This window comes from Babylonia areolata, chromosome 14 (assembly GCF_041734735.1).
Source record: "Babylonia areolata isolate BAREFJ2019XMU chromosome 14, ASM4173473v1, whole genome shotgun sequence".
NCBI classification, from domain to species: Eukaryota; Metazoa; Mollusca; class Gastropoda; order Neogastropoda; family Buccinidae; genus Babylonia; species Babylonia areolata.
In genome coordinates this window covers 23,503,572-23,525,943 of record NC_134889.1, presented here as the reverse complement: position 1 = coordinate 23,525,943, position 22,372 = coordinate 23,503,572, and the positions used below count along the sequence as shown (strand labels likewise).

The 22,372-nt window shown below is 41.6% G+C and overlaps 1 protein-coding gene across 2 annotated transcripts in view; it reads right to left on the bottom strand.

The window, feature by feature from the left end:
* Positions 1–22,372, bottom strand: part of LOC143289929 (hemicentin-1-like) — a 226,991-nt gene that overhangs the window by 8,231 nt on the left and 196,388 nt on the right. Inside the window, exons 61-69 of one of the 2 annotated variants that reach the window (XM_076599184.1) lie at positions 21,248–21,367; positions 19,200–19,331; positions 18,527–18,646; positions 14,357–14,476; positions 13,608–13,739; positions 11,216–11,344; positions 9,806–9,928; positions 7,962–8,243; positions 4,675–4,797 (exon numbers count right to left, since the gene is read on the bottom strand). In XM_076599184.1, coding sequence (XP_076455299.1) covers positions 4,675–4,797; positions 7,962–8,243; positions 9,806–9,928; positions 11,216–11,344; positions 13,608–13,739; positions 14,357–14,476; positions 18,527–18,646; positions 19,200–19,331; positions 21,248–21,367 — 1,281 coding nt within the window. The remainder of the gene's footprint in view (positions 1–4,674; positions 4,798–7,961; positions 8,244–9,805; positions 9,929–11,215; positions 11,345–13,607; positions 13,740–14,356; positions 14,477–18,526; positions 18,647–19,199; positions 19,332–21,247; positions 21,368–22,372) is intronic. The other variant, XM_076599186.1, reaches the window with a different exon arrangement.

The following is a 22,372-nucleotide window of genomic DNA, read 5'->3' as shown; positions in this document are numbered from 1 at the left end:
GCATCACACAGCACAATACAACACGTCAACAACACTCGATGTCTGTATCACACAGCACAATACAACACTTCAACAACACTCGTTGATGTCTGTATCACACAGCACAATACAACACTTCAACAACACTCGATGTCTGTATCACACAGCACAATACAACACTTCAACAACACTCGTTGATGTCTGTATCACACAGCACGATACAACACTTCAACAACACTCGTTGATGTCTGCATCACACAGCACGATACAACACGTCAACAACACTCGTTGATGTCTGCATCACACAGCACAATACAACACGTCAACAACACTCGATGTCTGTATCACACAGCACAATACAACACTTCAACAACACTCGTTGATGTCTGTATCACACAGCACGATACAACACTTCAACAACACTCGTTGATGTCTGTATCACACAGCACGATACAACACTTCAACAACACTCACTGATGTCTGTATCACACAGCACAATACAACACTTCAACAATTCAATACCTGATGTCTGCATCACACAGCACAATACAACACGTCAACAACACTCGATGTCTGTATCACACAGCACAATACAACACGTCAACAACACTCGATGTCTGTATCACACAGCACAATACAACACTTCAACAACACTCGTTGATGTCTGTATCACACAGCACAATACAACACTTCAACAGCACTCGATGTCTGTATCACACAGCACAATACAACACTTCAACAACACTCAATGTCTGTATCACACAGCACAATACAACACTTCAACAACACTCGATGTCTGTATCACACAGCACGATACAACACTTCAACAACACTCGTTGATGTCTGTATCACACAGCACAATACAACACTTCAACAACACTCGATGTCTGTATCACACAGCACAATACAACACTTCAACAACACTCGATGTCTGTATCACACAGCACAATACAACACTTCAACAACACTCGATGTCTGTATCACACAGCACGATACAACACTTCAACAACACTCGATGTCTGTATCACACAGCACAATACAACACTTCAACAACACTCGTTGATGTCTGTATCACACAGCACGATACAACACTTCAACAACACTCGATGTCTGTATCACACAGCACAATACAACACGTCAACAACACTGGTTGATGTCTGTATCACACAGCACGATACAACACTTCAACAACACTCGATGTCTGTACCACACAGCACAATACAACACTTCAACAACACTCGTTGATGTCTGTATCACACAGCACAATACAACACTTCAACAACACTGGTTGATGTCTGTATCACACAGCACCATACAACACTTCAACAACACTCGATGTCTGTATCACACAGCACAATACAACACTTCAACAACACTCGCTGATGTCTGTATCACACAGCACAATACAACACTTCAACAACACTCGATGTCTGTATCACACAGCACAATACAACACTTCAACAACACTCGTTGATGTCTGTATCACACAGCACAATACAACACTTCAACAACACTCGCTGATGTCTGTATCACACAGCACGATACAACACTTCAACAACACTCGATGTCTGTATCACACAGCACAATACAACACTTCAACAACACTCGATGTCTGTATCACACAGCACGATACAACACTTCAACAACACTCGTTGATGTCTGTATCACACAGCACAATACAACACTTCAACAACACTCGATGTCTGTATCACACAGCACGATACAACACTTCAACAACACTCATTGATGTCTGTATCACACAGCACGATACAACACTTCAACAACACTCGTTGCTGTCTGTATCACACAGCACAATACAACACTTCAACAACACTTGTTGATGTCTGTATCACACAGCACAATACAACACTTCAACAACACTCACTGATGTCTGTATCACACAGCACGATACAACACTTCAACAACACTCGTTGATGTCTGTATCACACAGCACAATACACCACGTCAACAACACTCGTTGCTGTCTGTATCACACAGCACAATACAACACTTCAACAATTCAGTACTTGATGTCTGTATCACACAGCACAATACAACACTTCAACAACACTCGTTGTTGTCTGTATCACACAGCACGATACAACACTTCAACAATACTCGTTGATGTCTGTATCACACAGGACAATACAACACTTCAACAACACTCGTTGATGTCTGTATCACACAGCACAATACAACACTTCAACAACACTCGATGTCTGTATCACACAGCACGATACAACACTTCAACAACACTTGTTGATGTCTGTATCACATAGCACGATACAACACTTCAACAACACTCGTTGATGTCTGTATCACACAGCACAATACAACACTTCAGCAACACTGGTTGATGTCTGTATCACACAGCACAATACAACACTTCAACAACACTCGATGTCTGTATCACACAGCACAATACAACACTTCAACAACACTCGTTGATGTCTGTATCACACAGCACAATACAACACGTCAACAACACTCGATGTCTGTATCACACAGCACAATACAACACGTCAACAACACTCGATGTCTGTATCACACAGCACGATACAACACTTCAACAACACTCGATGTCTGTATCACACAGCACAATACAACACGTCAACAACACTCGATGTCTGTATCACACAGCACGATACAACACTTCAACAACACTCGATGTCTGTATCACACAGCACAATACAACACGTCAACAACACTCGATGTCTGTATCACACAGCACGATACAACACTTCAACAACACTCGATGTCTGTATCACACAGCACAATACAACACGTCAACAACACTCGATGTCTGTATCACACAGCACAATACAACACTTCAACAACACTCGTTGATGTCTGTATCACACAGCACAATACAACACGTCAACAACACTCGATGTCTGTATCACACAGCACGATACAACACTTCAACAACACTCGATGTCTGTATCACACAGCACAATACAACACTTCAACAACACTCGATGTCTGTATCACACAGCACAATACAACACTTCAACAACACTCGTTGATGTCTGTATCACACAGCACAATACAACACTTCAACAACACTGGTTGATGTCTGTATCACACAGCACAATACAACACGTCAACAACACTCGTTGATGTCTGTATCACACAGCACGATACAACACTTCAACAACACTCGATGTCTGTATCACACAGCACGATACAACACTTCAACAACACTCGATGTCTGTATCACACAGCACAATACAACACTTCAACAACACTCGTTGATGTCTGTATCACACAGCACAATACAACACTTCAGCAACACTCGCCGATGTCTGTATCACACAGCACGATACAACACTTCAACAACACTGGTTGATGTCTGTATCACACAGCACAATACAACACTTCAACAACACTCGTTGATGTCTGTATCACACAGCACAATACAACACGTCAACAACACTCGATGTCTGTATCACACAGCACAATACAACACTTCAACAACACTTGTTGATATCTGTATCACACAGCACAATACAACACTTCAACAACACTCGATGTCTGTATCACACAGCACAATACAACACGTCAACAACACTTGTTGATATCTGTATCACACAGCACAATACAACACGTCAACAACACTCGATGTCTGTATCACACAGCACAATACAACACTTCAACAACACTTGATGTCTGTATCACACAGCACAATACAACACTTCAACAACACTCGTTGATGTCTGTATCACACAGCACAATACAACACTTCAACAATGTCTGCACCACACAACCCTGTCTCGTGTGCACCTCGGGGATCAGCTGCATTGCACGAGACATCAATTCAGATCCCCAAAACCCCAAAACAGGCGTGGCAAAAGAGGTGGGAAAACATGGTGCTTAGGTAGCAGAATGACAAAAGCAGAGCGGCTGTCAAAAGAAATTCTTTAGAATCAGCAGTTGGAATTGTTCCAGAGCGAGAATGAGAATCTCAACAATTGAGAAATTGGCAAATGATTTTGACATTTTATCTCTCCAAGAGACCTGGACAAGTGCAGACAGACCAATACATTTTGAGAATTTCACAGTCTTATGAAGGAAGAGGAGTAGCAATCATACTGAACAAAAAACTAAAAACCAAAGTTTCCACCATAAATCTAGAGAAATGGTGTAGCAACTCATGTGAACTAGTGGGTGTGCATCTTGAAAAACCCGACGGAATTCACAAAAGCATCGTGCTCATCAATGTGGTGTAGCGTATATGGATTTGTCCGAATGCAGTGACACCTCCTTGAGCTACTAAAACTGAAACTGCACCACACAGCACAATACAACACTTCAACAACACTTGTTGATGTCTCTATCACACAGCACAATACAACACTTCAACAATGCGATATCTGATGTTATCAAAGTGGATTTTTCTTCTGAATTTTGCCAGGGATAACCCTTTTGTTGCCATGGGTTCTTTTACGTCCACTGAGTGCATGCTGCACACAGGACCTCCGTTTATCGTCTTATCTGAACGACTAACGTCCAGACCACCACTCAAAGGTCTAGTGGAGGGGGAGAAAATACTGGCGACTGTGGGATTCCAACCAGTACGCTCAGATTCTCTTGATTCCTATGTGGGGGTGTTACCACTAGACCGTCACTCCACACATATCAGGACTAGATGATCCTTCAGACTGAAGGAAACAGCAAGCGGGCAGTGTGAGTCACCTGTGCAGGAGTAGCCGTCAGCAGCCAACCGGTAGCCCTGGGGACAGGAGCACGTGTAGCTACCCTGGGTGTTGGTGCAGTTGTGCTGACAGATGTCCCCTCGTAGTCTGCACTCGTCAATGTCTGCACGCACATACACACACACACACACATACAGGCAGCCACACACACACAGACACATGCACGCACACATACACAGACATATGCACGCACACACATACACATGTATGCACACGCACACACAAGCACGCCACACGTACTGACTGATAAGAATCTTTCCCTCCCATACTGTACACATATTGTCTGTACTGTTTTCTTGTTTTTGTTTTGTCTTTTAAATATCAATGAAATTAGAGTTGACAGTGCCTCTGTCCAAGACACACCTAATAGCTTGTGATGGCAACCAAAATTTAGAAAACAAAAACAAATAAAACATACACTCAATCGATAAAAAGATTTTGCACAACTAATAAAAATGTAAAACACAACTGCACACTCCTACACACTAATTTTCTTGCTCAACATGCACACCATCCTTACTCTCACTCTCTCACACACAATTCTGTCAGGCATAAAGATCGGACAATACAATTTTACTACCCTTAACCCAATAAGGAAGACAAAATCCATTTCATCATCCAGATTTCAGCAATAACTAATTCAGAAAGAACTCTATCTGGAATGCTGCAAAAATCAAATCAAACATAATGTTGCCCAGCTGATTGAAGGAGCCACCTCAGGGCTGAGAATGAAAATTCTGAATTTTTCTTTCTTTTTTGTGTGGATATTTTGCTTTCCTTTTTTATTGTCATCACCTGAGAGTAAATAATGGATTTATGCTTTTCCGTTTACTTTGGCAAAAAGAAAAACAAAGAAAATAAAAACTATTAAAAATCAAAGGTGATTCCTTTAGATAATACTTTCAATCTACAATATGAACAGTGAAATAAAAAATAAGCACTAAAACTGAAAATAGATAAATACACATAATGCTATCAGATATAAAAAAAAAAAAAAATCAACTTTAAAAGGGGGACAAATTTGACAAAAATCATGCAGTATATAAAAAAATAAACAGCAATGGAACACCAAGACAAAAACCAAAACTACCAAGCAACAACAAAGACACATTTACCAACTGTGTCAGCTGAAACGCTGAAATGAAATACACGGGAACAACGAAAAGCATACATAGGCAGGGCATAGAGAGGTAAGATACAGGTGGTTGAGAAAAACCAACGTGTAATTCAATACATGATGCAAACATGGCACCACAGGACATTTCTTCAAGCAACAGCTAGTGAGGTTCTGCACATGAGAAACAGTGTATTAATAATCACTCAGACGGGCGCAATAGCTGAGTGGTTAAAGCGTTGGACTGTCAATCTGAGGGTCCCGGGTTCGAATCACGGTGACGGCGCCTGGTGGGTAAAGGGTGGAGATTTTTACGATCTCCCAGGTCAACATATGTGCAGACCTGCTAGTGCCTGAACCCCCTTCGTGTGTATATTCAAGCAGAAGATCAAATACGCACGTTAAAGATCCTGTAATCCATGTCAGTGATCGGTGGGTTTTTGAAACAACAACATACCCAGCATGCACACCCCTGAAAACGGAGTATGACTGCCTATATGGCGGGGTAAAAACGGTCATACACGTAAAATCCCACTCGTGTGCATACGAGTGAACGCAGAAGAAGAAGAATAATCACTCTGTGGTCTACAACACCACATCACATGCACAGTTTGCACATTAAGGAGATTCAGTATTGACAAACAAAACTTGTATTTCCACTGCCATCACTGAACACATAAAACAGATAATAACTATTTCTTATACTGTGTACTTTAAGAGTTTTATTTAACAGCAAAATCACAAATCATATGAATAGTGAAAAAAGCATGTACCACACAAACATAAACTACTTAGTGTTTGCAAAGCTGACTACAGTATAACAAGGACACAGCGCTGTCATAAACAGAAATACTGCACATAATGTTCATATTTTGTTTGAAAATAAAGTTGAAAATGCCAGTTAAAGAAAGCCATGTGCTGGTCAGACATGAAGATGCATAATTTACATTGTGAATCTGCATTCATAAATATCAGTAAAAAATCAGAACTTCATCATTTTTTTTTTATAGAATTCTACAGACTGAAAAGAATTTGGTATCAAATACGAGGTCCAACAACAACATAATACAGTATCTGTGAGTTGTGGAAAAATGAAAGATATTCTTAATCGTCAGGTAAAGATATTTTTTATATGAGTATGTATCGCAACAAATGTCTGAATTAAGTGGGGACCAATATTGTCTGCTGTGCTAAAAACTGCCAGAAAACATCTTTCTGCATCCTTGAGTGAATGCTGATTGTACAGTCACAAAAATATCAACAGCAGTGTGTTGACATGCCTTTTTAGTCCTGATAATACACAATATCTTTGAAAAGGCACAGCAAAGTTAGCGATTATTCTTTAAGATGGATGGTGAGACCGGGTGGCGCTGTGAATTACATGACCAGCTTTTCTCTACAAAATGTGTTTTGTAAGCCTACAATAGGCAAGCTTACAGCATAAGAAACAGCAGTAAGAAAGCATGAGAACTGTCCAGACATACCAACCCATTTTGTTTGAGAACTGTGAAGCGTTCAAATCATTCACTGACCCACATTCCGACCCCTATACCTCCCTCAACAGAAACCCAAAGAGTGAAGGCTATGACATGTGCTTCCAGGGAAGACAGGTGGAAGCCAGGGACACAATTCACCAGCTTCATACAGTCAGCATGTTTTGGAATGCAATACCGACAAAACGGTGCCAGAAATGGAAACCTGGCAAGCAGGGCTACATTCCATAACAAAAAAAATGTAGTGTTGACAACAGCAGTCATCACAGTACATGGTCAGTTGACAAATGGAGGACAAACATAGGAATGGTCAAAGCACACGTCAACACCTTTCTTTTTCCTTTGTGGCGTTCAGCACGCATGTTCCACATCAACAGACATTCACTGCAGGCAAACACTGGTCCCACCTTCCTGAACAAACTTTTATTTATTCTCACATGAGAAGTCTTTCCCTGATTTATCATGTATGCTTTTCAATTCACGTGACCCTGACCATGAAAACAAAGTTCGAGTCCCTGCAGAAAGCTAACAGCCAATGGATACAGCATGTCATTCATGAACTGAGCCCTGGCACATGGACTGGGTCAAGCATGACAATGCAACAACACCAAGTCACATTCCCACGATGCAACATCAATAGGACAGGAACAAAAACCCCACCTAGACACACGCCCGCTTGTCTAGGGCTGGGGAAGGTGCCATTTGGACATGGAACTCTGCTGCGACTAACGTTTAAGTTGACAGGGCCATTTTTGTCCTTCGGGGCAACATCTCTGGCCTTTCTCGTGACCTCCAGATTGCTACAGAAGCCGTTCCTACACAGCGTGTCTCGTCTGATGCGGTGCCTATTTTGTTGGCCATAGTTGCCGTAGCGACTGATTTGGTTGGGTTGGGAACTGGCATCAGCAGGGAGAACCCGTGGAGGGTCTACATATTCCAGACCTGGAATCATGGGTAAGCTGGGTGAAGAACTTCATGGACTTTTGGTGATCACTGCTGGGGATGGATGGACGTAAAAAGGATGAGAAGTAATGAAAGTGTGAACATGTAGATGTACAAGATGTGTTTTAACAGTAACAATGTTTCCTGATAAAATCCCAGACATTTTTTTTTTAATTTAAAAAACCAAACAAACTTGAAGTATGTAGACATTTTCTTAGAATGATGAGTTTGCTGTACACTTACAGAACTATTATTCTATTGCTTCTGATAGCATGAATTCAGTCATCTTCTACTCGTTTTCACTGAATCACTCAGTGTTTTCAATCTGAAATAAGAAGGCAGTCCATTTATTCATTGAAATCACAGATTGTAACTGGTTCATCTATGTCAATGTTTTCAACCTGAAATAGTAAGAAGGCAGTTCATTCGTTTTCTGAAATTGTGACTTGTTCATCTTAACTTTTTGCCCGTAACTTTTCTGACAGAAAACAATGCAACAGATGGTCTTTAATCATTCACCCTAACAATAACTGTATATAAAAAAAAAATAATAAAAAAAACACCCACAAATTTATTCATACATCAAAGCTGAAAAAAATCCTCTACATTTCAGCAAACTCCTATCTTCCTATCTGTGACTGAACACAGGTGTTCAATGTGATGAGGAATGGGGGATGAAGTAAATCCTCTACATTTCAACAATCTGCTATCTTCTTACCTGTGACTGAACACAGGTGTTCAATGTGATGAGGAATGGGGGATGAAGTAAATCCTCTACATTTCAGCAATCTGCTATCTTCCTATCTGTGACTGAACACAGGTGTTCAATGTGATGAGGAATGAGGGATGAAGTAAATCCTCTACATTTCAGCAATCTGCTATCTTCCTATCTGTGACTGAACACAGGTGTTCAATGTGATGAGGAATGGGGGAATGAAGTAAATCCTCTACATTTCAGCAATCTGCTATCTTCCTATCTGTGACTGAACACAGGTGTTCAATGTGATGAGGTATGGGGGATGAAGTAAATCCTCTACATTTCAGCAATCTCCTATCTTCCTATCTGTGACTGAACACAGGTGTTCAATGTGATGAGGAATGGGGGATGAAGTAAATCCTCTACATTTCAACAATCTGCTATCTTCTTACCTGTGACTGAACACAGGTGTTCAATGTGATGAGGAATGGGGGATGAAGTAAATCCTCTACATTTCAGCAAACTCCTATCTGTGACTGAACACAGGTGTTCAAAGTGATGAGGAATGGGGGGATGAAGTAAATCCTCTACATTTCAGCAATCTCCTATCTTCTTACCTGTGACTGAACACAGGTGTTCAATGTGATGAGGAATGAGGGATGAAGTAAATCCTCTACATTTCAGCAATCTGCTATCTTCCTATCTGTGACTGAACACAGGTGTTCAATGTGATGAGGAATGGGGGATGAAGTAAATCCTCTACATTTCAACAATCTGCTATCTTCCTATCTGTGACTGAACACAGGTGTTCAATGTGATGAGGAATGGGGGATGAAGCAATGGCAAAAAGGAAGGAGGGGCTAACCAGCACATGACTTTCTGTCGGCAAGCCGGAGTTGTCCCGGTGGACACAGACATTCAAAGCTGCCCAACAGGTTTCGACACCTGTAGCTGCAAAGCTGGGGACTCTCCTCACACTCATTAATATCTGAAAAGGCAATGCGCAACATACGTTGGTCCTCATGAACAACGGTCACAGACATATTGGTCACATCTCCGTCCACGTTACAAAATTGACACAGACACAGTCACTGTTACAAAAATGTGACATTGCACATCTCACTAATTAACGATAATGTCAAATACACTGACCCAGTTGTAGCATGACAGGCAATGACGAAGCACAGACAGTGATTGTAACATGAACAGGAAATTGTGTGAAGGCACCAAAACACATAACCACTTGTCTATAATTAGGCAGTGTAACTGACATGAATATGTACAATAAGCAGAATACATCAAAGGAGTCAGGAAGAAGAGAATTTACTTCAGTGTCAGAACAACCACACTCTTAAGGGGGGACAAGGCAGTGCAAAAGAAACCAAAATGATGATTTTTCATGATCTGGGTTTTTGATGGATTTTGATTCTTGAACTTCTCTTCTATCATATGCATACGTTTTTCCACTGTAAAGATGTCTTTTACAATAAAACAATGAAAAAATTGCTGAAGTGTTTATTTTGTTCAATTTTGATGCAAGTCATGAAGTTTCTGGCCTTGACAACATACCTTGGACTTGCTCAGTGGTAAGTAAACCTACAACCATGAGACTTTGCATGATTGTTTTGTGACATGTTATTGAAGTTTTGTCGCGAGTATGTATGAAAATATTCTCTGGGTTTTAATTCATTGCGGTTCCAATCTTTTCACCCATTGTAAATTTTGAGGATTTCGCGATACCCAAAATTTCAAAAATTCATAAAAAGTACAATAATTGAGGAATCAACACAATCTCAAGTGAAAATGAAGATGATGTCATTGTATATCAAGTCCACATAACAAAATGTGTCTGCATGCACCACATGGACCACAAACCCGATTTCTTTGATACATTGTTTGGCGGCCATTTTGATTTGTTTCCATAGTAACAGGTATTCACAGAAATCTAAGAACACTTTTTTTGTGATCCACAAGTGATGATACACCTAGTAGACAAAAAAAAAAGAGATACAGTCGGAGAGAAAAAAAAAAGTCGTTATTTGACTGTAGTGTCTGGCTTAACAAAAGGACCTTCTTCAAAAACCATAACACAACGAACTAATCCCATTACATATGAGTCTTCATTAGCTTACAAAATTGTGTAAATCATTTAAAAATACTCATGAAACCAAAGTGCAAACACACAGGAATGTATCTAGATAAACACGGAATGAACACCCACATCCACATGAAGCAAGCATTCCAGAGCACCTCCATGCAAACAAAGCGGACTCACCAACGCATGGCTCCCCGATGCCTCTTGAGCGATATCCCTTTGGACACTGGCAGCGATAGCCACCATTTGTGTTGATGCATCGCTGATTGCGGTAACAGCGATGTGTGTTGGCTGAACACTCGTCAACATCTGGTACAAAGAAATGGATTGGACAGTTTACAAAAAAGTTTACATTATCAGTTTCAGATCATTCAACAAGCATGACAATGATGATTCCTCAATGTTCAACATTGTGTTCGTCAGCAAAGACAAAGTGGACACTAACATTGTGGAACTGTAGCATGACAGTTCAAAAATAAAATGAATCAACCAACAGACCCCAAATCCTTATCATGGGGAGATCAGTTAACCAATCATGTTGCTTAAGCACAGTGGACCAGGGGAGATCAGTTAACCAATCATAGTTGTTTAAGCACAGTGGACCAGGGGAGATCAGTCAACCAATCATAGTTGTTTAAGCACAGCGGACCAGGGGAGATCAGTCAACCAATCATAGTTGTTTAAGCACAGCGGACCAGGGGAGATCAGTTAACCAATCATGTTGTTTAAGCACAGTGGACCAGGGCAGATCAGTCAACCAATCATGTTGTTTAAGCACAGTGGACCAGGGGAGATCAGTTAACCAATCATGTTGTTTAAGCACAGGGGACCAGGGAAAGGTGTAAACAGAAATGACCAAACTAAATGTACTGTCCAAGACAATCCACTGAAGTCCAAATTCATGGTGAGTGACTTAAACCAGTTCCAAGTCTAAATGCAGACTAAAAGGGCTGAAACTTTTTAGTTCACCTATTTTGCTGGACTGTAATTCATATGCCCAAACTCTGTAAAAGAAAAACAGGGGGGTTCTTTTTATTCAGTCCTGCAACTTTTACGAGAAAGAATATTTCACGATTGACTGCACACACTAAAATGTAAAAAAGAAGAAATATTGTATCCCTCCAGATTTCTGGATTTTACAGATTCAGTTAGAAGCGCTTTGTCCTCTGCATTACAAGTGCTGCTGACGTTACAATAGTTTGCCACTGGTGCTTTTCAAAACTAATAATGACTTGGGTTGTTGTTTGTCAACCAAGTGCACGCTGCATGATCACACAAGTTAGTTATGCCCTCAGGATACAACTAAACCACCACAGCGTCAGGCTGAAAAAAAAACAACAAAAAAAAACAAGCACAGTTTTCACTACATGCAGCAGCTGACAAATGTCTGCAAGCGCATATGGAAGGGTTTTTTTGGTTTTTTTCCAGGAAAACCCCTTTCTTGAATAAAAACGAAGGCCTTGTCTGGAAGACTACTTGTGAGAAGTCCAGACATTCATTGTCAGACCTTCCCACCCGGCCTACGAATACCGACACTGCTGCAGCAAGTCTTGACGTTCGAAGTCCAGACCTTCTGCATGACACCCAATGTACTCAATTCAGTCCCCATGACCTGGCCCCCAGGAGGCCATACCAGTCCCCATGACCTGGCCCCCAGAAAGGCCATACCAGTCCCCATGACCTGGCCCCCAGGAGGCCATACCAGTCCCCATGACCTGGCCCCCAGGAGGCCATACCAGTCCCCATGACCTGGCCCCCAGGAGGCCATACCAGTCCCCATGACCTGGCCCCCAGAAAGGCCATACCAGTCCCCATGACCTGGCCCCCAGAAAGGCCATACCAGTCCCCATGACCTGGCCCCCAGGAGGCCATACCAGTCCCCGTGACCTGGCTCCCCCAGGAGGCCATACCAATCCCCATGACCTGGCCCCCAGGCGGCCATACCAGTCCCCGTGACCTGGCCCCCAGAAAGGCCATACCAGTCCCCATGACCTGGCCCCCAGAAAGGCCATACCAGTCCCCATGACCTGGCCCCCAGGCGGCCATACCAGTCCCCATGACCTGGCCCCCAGGAGGCCATACCAATCCCCATGACCTGGCCCCCAGGCGGCCATACCAGTCCCCGTGACCTGGCCCCCAGGAGGCCACACCAGTCCCCATGACCTGGCCCCCAGGAGGCCACACCAGTCCCCATGACCTGGCCCCCAGGAAGGCCATACCAGTCCCCATGACCTGGCCCCCAGGCGGCCATACCAGTCCCCGTGACCTGGCCCCCAGGAGGCCACACCAGACAGCAGTTTGGAGTCAACCATAAATCAGGACTTGTGTGTCTGCAAGTACTGTCAATATGTAAACTTACCAAGTAACTGTTTAGTAGTATTCAATCTTCTTCTCTCTCTTTTTTTTTTTTAAATTGTATCTTTTATTCACTTTTGCTTGTTTTTGTGACCAGATCCACTAGTTTCTGTCCACATACATGAAGTTACAAATACACAAATATATACATCTACACTGATATCTTTACAGGTTCTTTGCAGAAAATACACTCAGCACACCCAGCTCCATGTCTTACCCTGACACTGGCCACTAGCCGTGCGCACAAACCCTCGAGGACACAGCTGCACACATTCGTATGACCCTTCACTGTTGATGCATTCCTGGTCAGCCTCGCACCGATGGCTTCCTTCGTAGCATTCGTTGATGTCTGCAATGGCAGCAAAAGGCTTGGTGTTAAAAGTGGTTACACAACACAAAATCACTTAGTTATGGAGCCATTTCTATGACGGATTCAAACACACATTTTTTCCTCAAACTTGGATTCTCGCAGTTAAACTTATGGTTACAGTCTACATTTTTCTCATTACATCTGTATTAAAAACAACTAATCTATACTCTGTTCTGATAATTTTCAATAGCTATCAACCACATTCCAGTCTTTTCAGACAGCGCAAACCGAGGAGTGAAAATAAAAAGGTACCATAAAAGAGAATGGCTTGATTTAGAAAAGAAGTGAAGTCTAACAAAAGACAGATTTGAAAACAAATTCATTAGACTTCAGTTTTCTTTTAAATCATGCTCTCTCTCTTTTTTTCTTTTTTAAAGCAATTCATGTACACAGTGCAACAAACATAATAAAGCATTACATACAACCACCTATAAATCTTTAAGAGTCTATGACATAACCAACAGATCTGGTGGACACTTCTGCACAGCACTCCAATGACTCTTCACAAAGATATAGAACAGGGAGAAGGAGGAGGAGACACAGAAGAAGAAGAAGAAGAAGTAGGGAGGAAAGAGATATCCAGACAATACACTGACCTCTGCATGCCCGACCAGCAGTCAGCCTATAGCCTGCAGGGCAAGCACAGCGGTAACTGCCAGGCGTGTTGACACAGTCGTGGGAACACGGGGTGGACGGGCCCTCACACTCGTTCACATCTGGAAACAAGGCACAGTAAACAAATGAACACCAGAGATGCCAGCCCTGTCAAGTGTTTTGTAGGAACAGTCAACACACAGAGATGCCAGCCCCTGTCAAGTGTTTTGTAGGAACAGACAACACACAGATGCCAGCCCCTGTCAAGTGTATGTAGGAACAGACAACACAGAGATGCCAGCCCCTGTCAAGTGTATGTAGGAACAGACAACACAGAGATGCCAACCGCTTTCAAGTGTTTGTGGGAACAGACAGCGCAGAGATGCCAGCCCCTGTCAAGAGTTAGTGTTTGTAGGAACAATCAGGAAATTTGGTAGAAACATTCTGAATTTGGTAGGAACACTTGGACTCTGAGCCACATCAGCAAACATGCTGGGCATACAACCACTAGGGCCTACCCGCAACATGGTGTAACTGCTACCGGAGGCTGTTTGTAACTGTTACATTAGGTCTGTTACATTAGGTCTGTTTTCCACAGTCCAGTCTCTTATTGGTGCTCTGTTTATACTTCCTCAGGAGGTCACCTGAGAGAGGCATGCTGTAGCAAGTGTCAGTCAATGCTATGTAGTTGAAAACGAAGTCATCGGAACAATTTTGACGTTGGCGTAACATGGGAACAAACTGCAATCGAGTGTAACAGAGTACAGTGAAACTGTAGCAGTCGGCATCTCTGCACAAAATCATTGTATTTTTTATTTAAATTTCCGTCTGCTGTCCTGACCAAAAAGCTTTCTTCTTGTAGCCACTCATGTCTCTTTATTGATTTACTAATCTGTTTCTGAAGACCGTAATGTGCTTCACTTGCAACTGGAGGAAGCTGACAAACTCAATTTGTATGCCTAAATCAAATTACTTCATCCATTTGTGTGCCTTTCATTTTTGAAAACCAAAGAACTGAAAACAAAAACAAAAAAACCATGCAAAAGCATTAAGCAATCAATGTCAACAACAGAAGCTGAAAATAAAAACAGTCAAACCATATGAATCTGCCTTCTGGTTTAAGCAACAAAAAGTAATTACGTGCAAAATATGTCCTCTCAGAGTCTCATGTAAATATCACTTGGAAGATCAAACTCGGAAAAAAAAAAATCACACCAACAGACAAATGTTAATGATTATTATCATCGTATTAGATCCTGCAAGATCTGGAAGCATGTTCCCCAAACTAAAACTGTCTAAACATCACATTTCTCTATGACCGTGAAATGCTGTTTGAATACCCAAGCTATCATGGAACGAGTGTTGCAACGGTTTGTCAAGGTAAGTCAAAGTTCACTGGTTCTGGATTATGAGCACACACTCATGAAATCGGTTTTCTCTTCTTTGTAAAGGTCAGTATAAGATGTTTGGGTACTTTGTCCATAGACTTCAAAACTGTGCTGTCACTGGCAAAAGTGATCCTGCTATTTTCAAAATAATTGATGTCCACACAAAGAACGACTGTCCATGTTCACACACACACACACACACACACACCACATGTGCGTGCAAACACACACACCACACACACGTGTGCAAACACACACACCACACACACGTGCGTGCAAACACACACACCACACACACACACACACAATGTGCACATGCACACACCTGACACCTCTGCCACTGATTTGTTTGCCAGGCCAAGAAGAGCTGGATTAAGGGACAAACACTTGATCTGAACTGATGGTACTAAAGTATTTGTCAATCTGATTCTCTCCAACTGAGTGTTTCTCTGTCAATCTGTCTCTCTCCAGCACATGCAGCTACGTTGTCCACACAACAGTTTGACATTGCCTCTGTTCTCTCTTTATCACAGACACTCAAACTCTTCTCATCTAAAGTGACACTTGTGATCACTCTTTATCACAGACACTCAAACTCTTCTCATCTAATGTGACACTTGTGATCAATCTTTATCACAGACACTCCACTTGTGATCAATCTTTATCGCAGACACTCTAACTCTTCTTATCTAATTTGACACTTGTGATCATTCTTTATCACAGACACTCTAACTCTTCTCATTTAAAGTGACACTTGTGATCACTCTTTATCACAGACACTAACTCTTCTCATTTAAAGTGACACTTGTGATCACTCTTTATCACACACTCTAACTCTTCTCATCTAAAGTGACACTTGTGATCACTCTTTATCGCAGACACTCTAACTCTTCTCATCTAAAGTGACACTTGTGATCACTCTTTATCACACACTCTAACTCTTCTCATCTAAAGTGACACTTGTGATCAATCTTTATCGCAGACACTCTAACTCTTCTCATCTAAAGTGACACTTGTGATCAATCTTTATCGCAGACACTCTAACTCTTCTCATCTAAAGTGACACTTGTGATCAATCTTTATCGCAGACACTCTAACTCTTCTCATCTAATGTGACACTTGTGATCAATTTTTATCACAGACATTAACTCTTCTCATCTAATGTGACACTTGTGATCAATCTTTATCACAGACACTATAACTCTTCTCATCTAATGTGACACTTGTGATCAATCTTTATCACAGACATTAACTCTTCTCATCTAATGTGACACTTGTGATCAATCTTTATCACAGACATTAACTCTTCTCATCTAATGTAACACTTGTGATCAGTCTTTATCACAGACACTCAAACTCTTCTCATCTAATGTGACACTTGTGATCAATCTTTATCACAGACACTCAAACTCTTCTCATCTAAAGTGACACTTGCGATCAAACTCTTCTCATCTAATGTGACACTTGTGATCAATCTTTATCACAGACACTCAAACTCTTCTTGTGATCAATCTTTATCACAGACACTCAAACTCTTCTTGTGATCAATCTTTATCACAGACACTCAAACTCTTCTCATCTAATGTGACACTTGTGATCAATCTTTATCACAGACACTCAAACTCTCTCATCTAATGTGACACTTGTGATCAATCTTTATCGCAGACACTCTAACTCTCCTAATCTAATGTGACACTTGTGATCAATCTTTATCACAAAAACTCAAACTCTTCTCATCTAATGTGACACTTGTGATCAAACTCTTCTCATATAAAGTGACACTTGTGATCAATCTTTATTGCAGACACTCAAACTCTTCTCATCTAAAGTGACACTTGTGATCACTCTTTATCGCAGACACTCTAACTCTTCTCATCTAATGTGACACTTGTGATCAATCTTTATCACAGACATTAACTCTTCTCATCTAATGTGACACTTGTGATCAATCTTTATCACAGACACTCAAACTCTTCTCATCTAATGTGACACTTGTGATCAATCTTTATCACAGACACTCAAACTCTTCTCATCTAATGTAACACTTGTGATCAGTCTTTATCACAGACACTCAAACTGTTCTCATCTAATGTGACACTTGTGATCAATCTTTATCGCAGACACTCAAACTCTTCTCATCTAATGTGACACTTGTGATCAATCTTTATCGCAGACACTCAAACTCTTCTCATCTAATGTGACACTTGTGATCAATCTTTATCGCAGACACTCAAACTCTTCTCATCTAATGTGACACTTGTGATCAATCTTCTCACTTTTCTGTTATTCTCTCCCCTTCCTTCCAAACCTTGTCTTCCACATCCACTTCTTGCTCAGTGTGTGTGTGTGTGTGTGTGTGTGTGTGCATGCGTGAATATTTGCCACGTGTGTGTGTGTGTGTGTGTGTGTGTCTGTGTGTGTGCATGTGTATGTGTGTACGTGCATGTTTATGTATGCGTGTGTATGTGTGTGTGTGCATGTGTGTGTGTGTGTGTGTGTGCATGTGCTACATGTGTATGTGTGTGCATGTGTGTGTGTATGTGCGTGCTACATGTGTCTGTGTGTGTGTGTCTATGTGTACGCTACGTTTGTGTGTGTGTGTGTGTGTGTGTGTGTATGTGTGTGTGTGCACATCCGTGAAGACTTACCAATACAGGAACCCTCTGTGTGTGTGTGTGTGTGTGTGTGTGTGTGTCTGTGTATACACATCGGTGAAGACTTACCAATACAGGAACCCTGTGTGTGTGTGTGTGTGTGTGTGTGTGTGTGTGAGTGAAGACTCACCAACACAGCGGCCCTGATCTCCCAGCCTGAAGCCTCTGCCACAGGAGCAGCGGTAGCTCCCCACCAGGTTCTGACAGCTCTGCTCACACACCGACGGCTGCTCCACACACTCGTTCACATCTGAAACACACGTGTAGGCATGTCTTCAGCTCCACCTTGTGCAGGTGGTGCCTTCATTCATGCTGCATAACAGTGTGACTCAGATGTCTTCTCCTGCTCACTGGTTTAAAGTGGAGTGATGGCCTAGAGGAAAAAGCACTATTCTTGAGAATAAAGTCTATTGCCCAGTGTTTCTCCGACAGTATGTCTGACCTTCACCTTGAGAATAAAGTCTATTGCCCAGTGTTTCTCTGACAGTCTGTCTGACCTTCACCTTGAGAATAATGTCTATTGCCCAATGTTTCTCTGTCTGACCTTCACCTTGAGAATAAAGTCTATTGCCTAACGTTTCTCTGATAGTCTGTCTGACTTTCACCTTGAGAATAATGTCTATTGCCCAATGTTTCTCTGTCTGACCTTCACCTTGAGAATAAAGTCTATTGCCCAACGTTTCTCTGATAGTCTGTCTGACCTTCACCTTGAGAATAAAGTCTATTGCCCAATGTTTCTCTGTCTGACCTTCACCTTAAGAATAAAGTCTATTGCTCAGTGTTTCTCTGACAGTCTGTCTGACCTTCACACTTGGATCCATCCTGCGAGCGCCGGAATCCGTCCCCACAGACGACTGCACACTGGTAAGATCCCAGGGTGTTGAGGCACTCTTGGTTGGAAGGGCACTCTGCTCCAGAGATGCACTCATTGATGTCTGGTGAAAGACAGGTCAAAGTCACTATTTTCTTTCTTCACATTCACAAAAAAAAAGTAGATGGTTACAACTACAATTTGTATGAATTTCTTAAACGAAAATGCATCTTAACCTTCGCTGGCTATTGTGGGTCGTACATGACCCAGAAGGGTACAAAAATGCAAATATCTCAGCCAATTCTTAATATTTTTCTACAAAATTTCAGGATTGCTTCCTACACCTAAAAGGCCAACTTTTGCCAAAAAATGAAAAAACGTCATTAATTAGTTAATAAGTAATTAAAGGTGGCGTTTTAACTACACACGGACGCTTGTGTGGGTCGTGTATGACCCATGCTTTTTAAAGAGGAAAAAACGTGGTCACCCCTCGAAAGCTTGTGTGGGTCATGCACGATCCATACCTTTTTAATAGTGATTTCAGAAGGTTTAATTTGCAATTAGTTTTGCAATTAGTGAAGGAAAATAAAGAAGCTTTACTTTCAATAGCCTCACTACCCCACTACTCTCCCACTACCCCGCCCCGTCCCTTTCGCCTGTCTTCAGCTATAACCCCCTTCCATCCCTTTCTCTAACAGCATGTACCTGTGTGACTGAATATCTTTGATTGGGCGTGTATAGGATGCTCTGAGTCATCTCTCTTCCTTGTCTTTAATTTCTCCAGTTGTAGAGTTTGCGTGCGTGAGAATGACTGGTGCGAAAGCGCTTAGATTTGTTTATGCACAAGATTCAGCGCTATATAAGTACCATTATTAATATTATTATTCTCTCTCTCTCTCTGTGTCTCACTGTCTGTCTGTCTGTCTCTCTGTCTCAGTCTCTCTCTCAGTCTCTCGCTCTCTATCTATCTATCTCTGTGTGCATAAGTAGGGTTTGTATGTATGTGCATGTGGTGTTATGCTTTTGTGTGTGTGATCAGTTGTGTGTGCGTGTGTGTGAGTGTATGTGTGCGTGTGTATGTGCATGTGTGTGAATGCGTGAGCATGTGTTTCTTCTGAGTGTATGCGTTTGTGTGAGTCTGTGTATGCATGTGCGAGCGCATGTGTGTGTAATCAGTTGTTACGATATGTTTTTCTTTTCTATATTTTCTTATAAGCTTTGGAGGAATATACAGGTTTTTGTCTCTTATGGGTCGTGCACGACCCACACAAGCTTTGGAGGAATATACAGGTTTCTGTCTCTTTAAAGGTATGGGTAGTGGACGACCCACATGAGCTTTCCGTGTGTAGTCAAAAGCGACAGCCAGCGAAGGTTAAACAAAATCATGGAGACACCACAACACACGTTGTAATGGAAGAATGTTTTTGGAGGAGCAGACCTCCACAGACACTATACTGGCGGATGTTCACCATTCTCCCCCACCTGCCTCCTGCATTCTGCATCTGATACATTCTGCAATCTTCCACCTTCCTCCCAGATACGTTAACTCTTTCCATACGAACAGCGAAAGAGACGACGTTAACAGCGTTTCACCCCAATTACCATCATCAAAATATTGCAAGCGGAAGGCTCTTATACTGAAGACGTGAATGTTGACAAAGAATACCACAATTCTGACAACGGAAGCTAAAGGTTGGGCCATTCAGACACCCACTGGATATCCGAGGGGTCTGTGTAGAGGAGAAGAGAGGACTGGCCGTACTGAGTGAGTTAACGCATAATCATACATACTGAGTGTCATACATACTAAGCTGTGATTCGCCACACAGGATTCATGATTCTTTACAAAATGTAACCATCAAATTGTAAAGTTAATGTTTCCAACAAACACTAAAAGGCATAGACACAAACAGGATTTACAATTCTTTAAAAAAAAATGCAATCATGAAATTGAACAGATACTGTTAATTGTCTCCCACAAACACTAAAAGGCATAGACACACAATGGATGTTTGTTGACGCCAGTCATCTCCACGTTACCTTCACAGGTGTGTGCGTCACTGCTCAGACTGTAGCCCACAGGACACGAACAGGAGAAACTGCCTGGAGCGTTGTGACAGTAGTGGCTGCACGGTGATAAGCGTGTACACTCGTCGTCATCTGTAATCATTATCGTTATCGTCATTAGCCCCATCCACATGTGATATGCAGCTTGTTTAAATGTGTGTGTGTGTGTGTGTGTGTGTGTGCACAAGTTTTTATATTGATATGCACATTATGTGTCCTAAATTCTACTGTATCTGTGTTTGTGTATGATTTTCAATTTATGTTTGTACCTTGTTACATTCTGACAGTAGTGGCTGCAAGGTGATAAACCTTGTACACTTGTCGTCATCTGTAATCATTATCATCATCGACATTATCAAAGGATGTGCGTTATGGCTGTAGTGGCAAGGTGATAACCTTGTAACCTTGTCGTTATCTGTAATCATTATCATCATCGACATTATCAAAGGATGTGCATTATGACAGTAGTGACTGCACGGTGATAAGCGTGTACGCTTGTCATCTGTAATCATTATCATTGTTTTTGAAGGAGACTGCTCTGCAATATATTCATACAGCTCTCCACACTTCAAATAAAACCATCTTGTTTACTGCCCAGCGGACTGCAAGGAGCCATTTTCTAGACTGAAAACCCATCAGAGATTTAAAACCAGTCAGAGAGAAGCCAAACTATGTTAAAAGTTCAGTCAAAATAATGTCAAAAGACCTTTCAAAACCACGTCTTGCTCCTTCTGTGTAAAAATTAAATCTAGTTTAAAAAAAACTTCATGTCATCTTTATCACTTTCATTTGTATTTTACAGAAAGCAGATGGATTGAGCTTTCAGAGAGAGAGAGATGGAGGGAGAGAGAAATGGGGAGAGAGAGAGAGAGAGAGAGTGCAGACTAAGGCAAACAGATATGATACAGAAAATCAGTGACAGATAAACATGAAGACGGAACACCAGTGAGATCAGTTACAGAGAGCGGGAGACAGTGAGTGAAAGTTATGATACAGATATTTACAACAAATCATCATACACACAGAAATAACCCACTAATTCCCCAAATCTTTGGACAATAAAGAACGGCTAAGATAACAACCTTAGCAGAAAGAAAA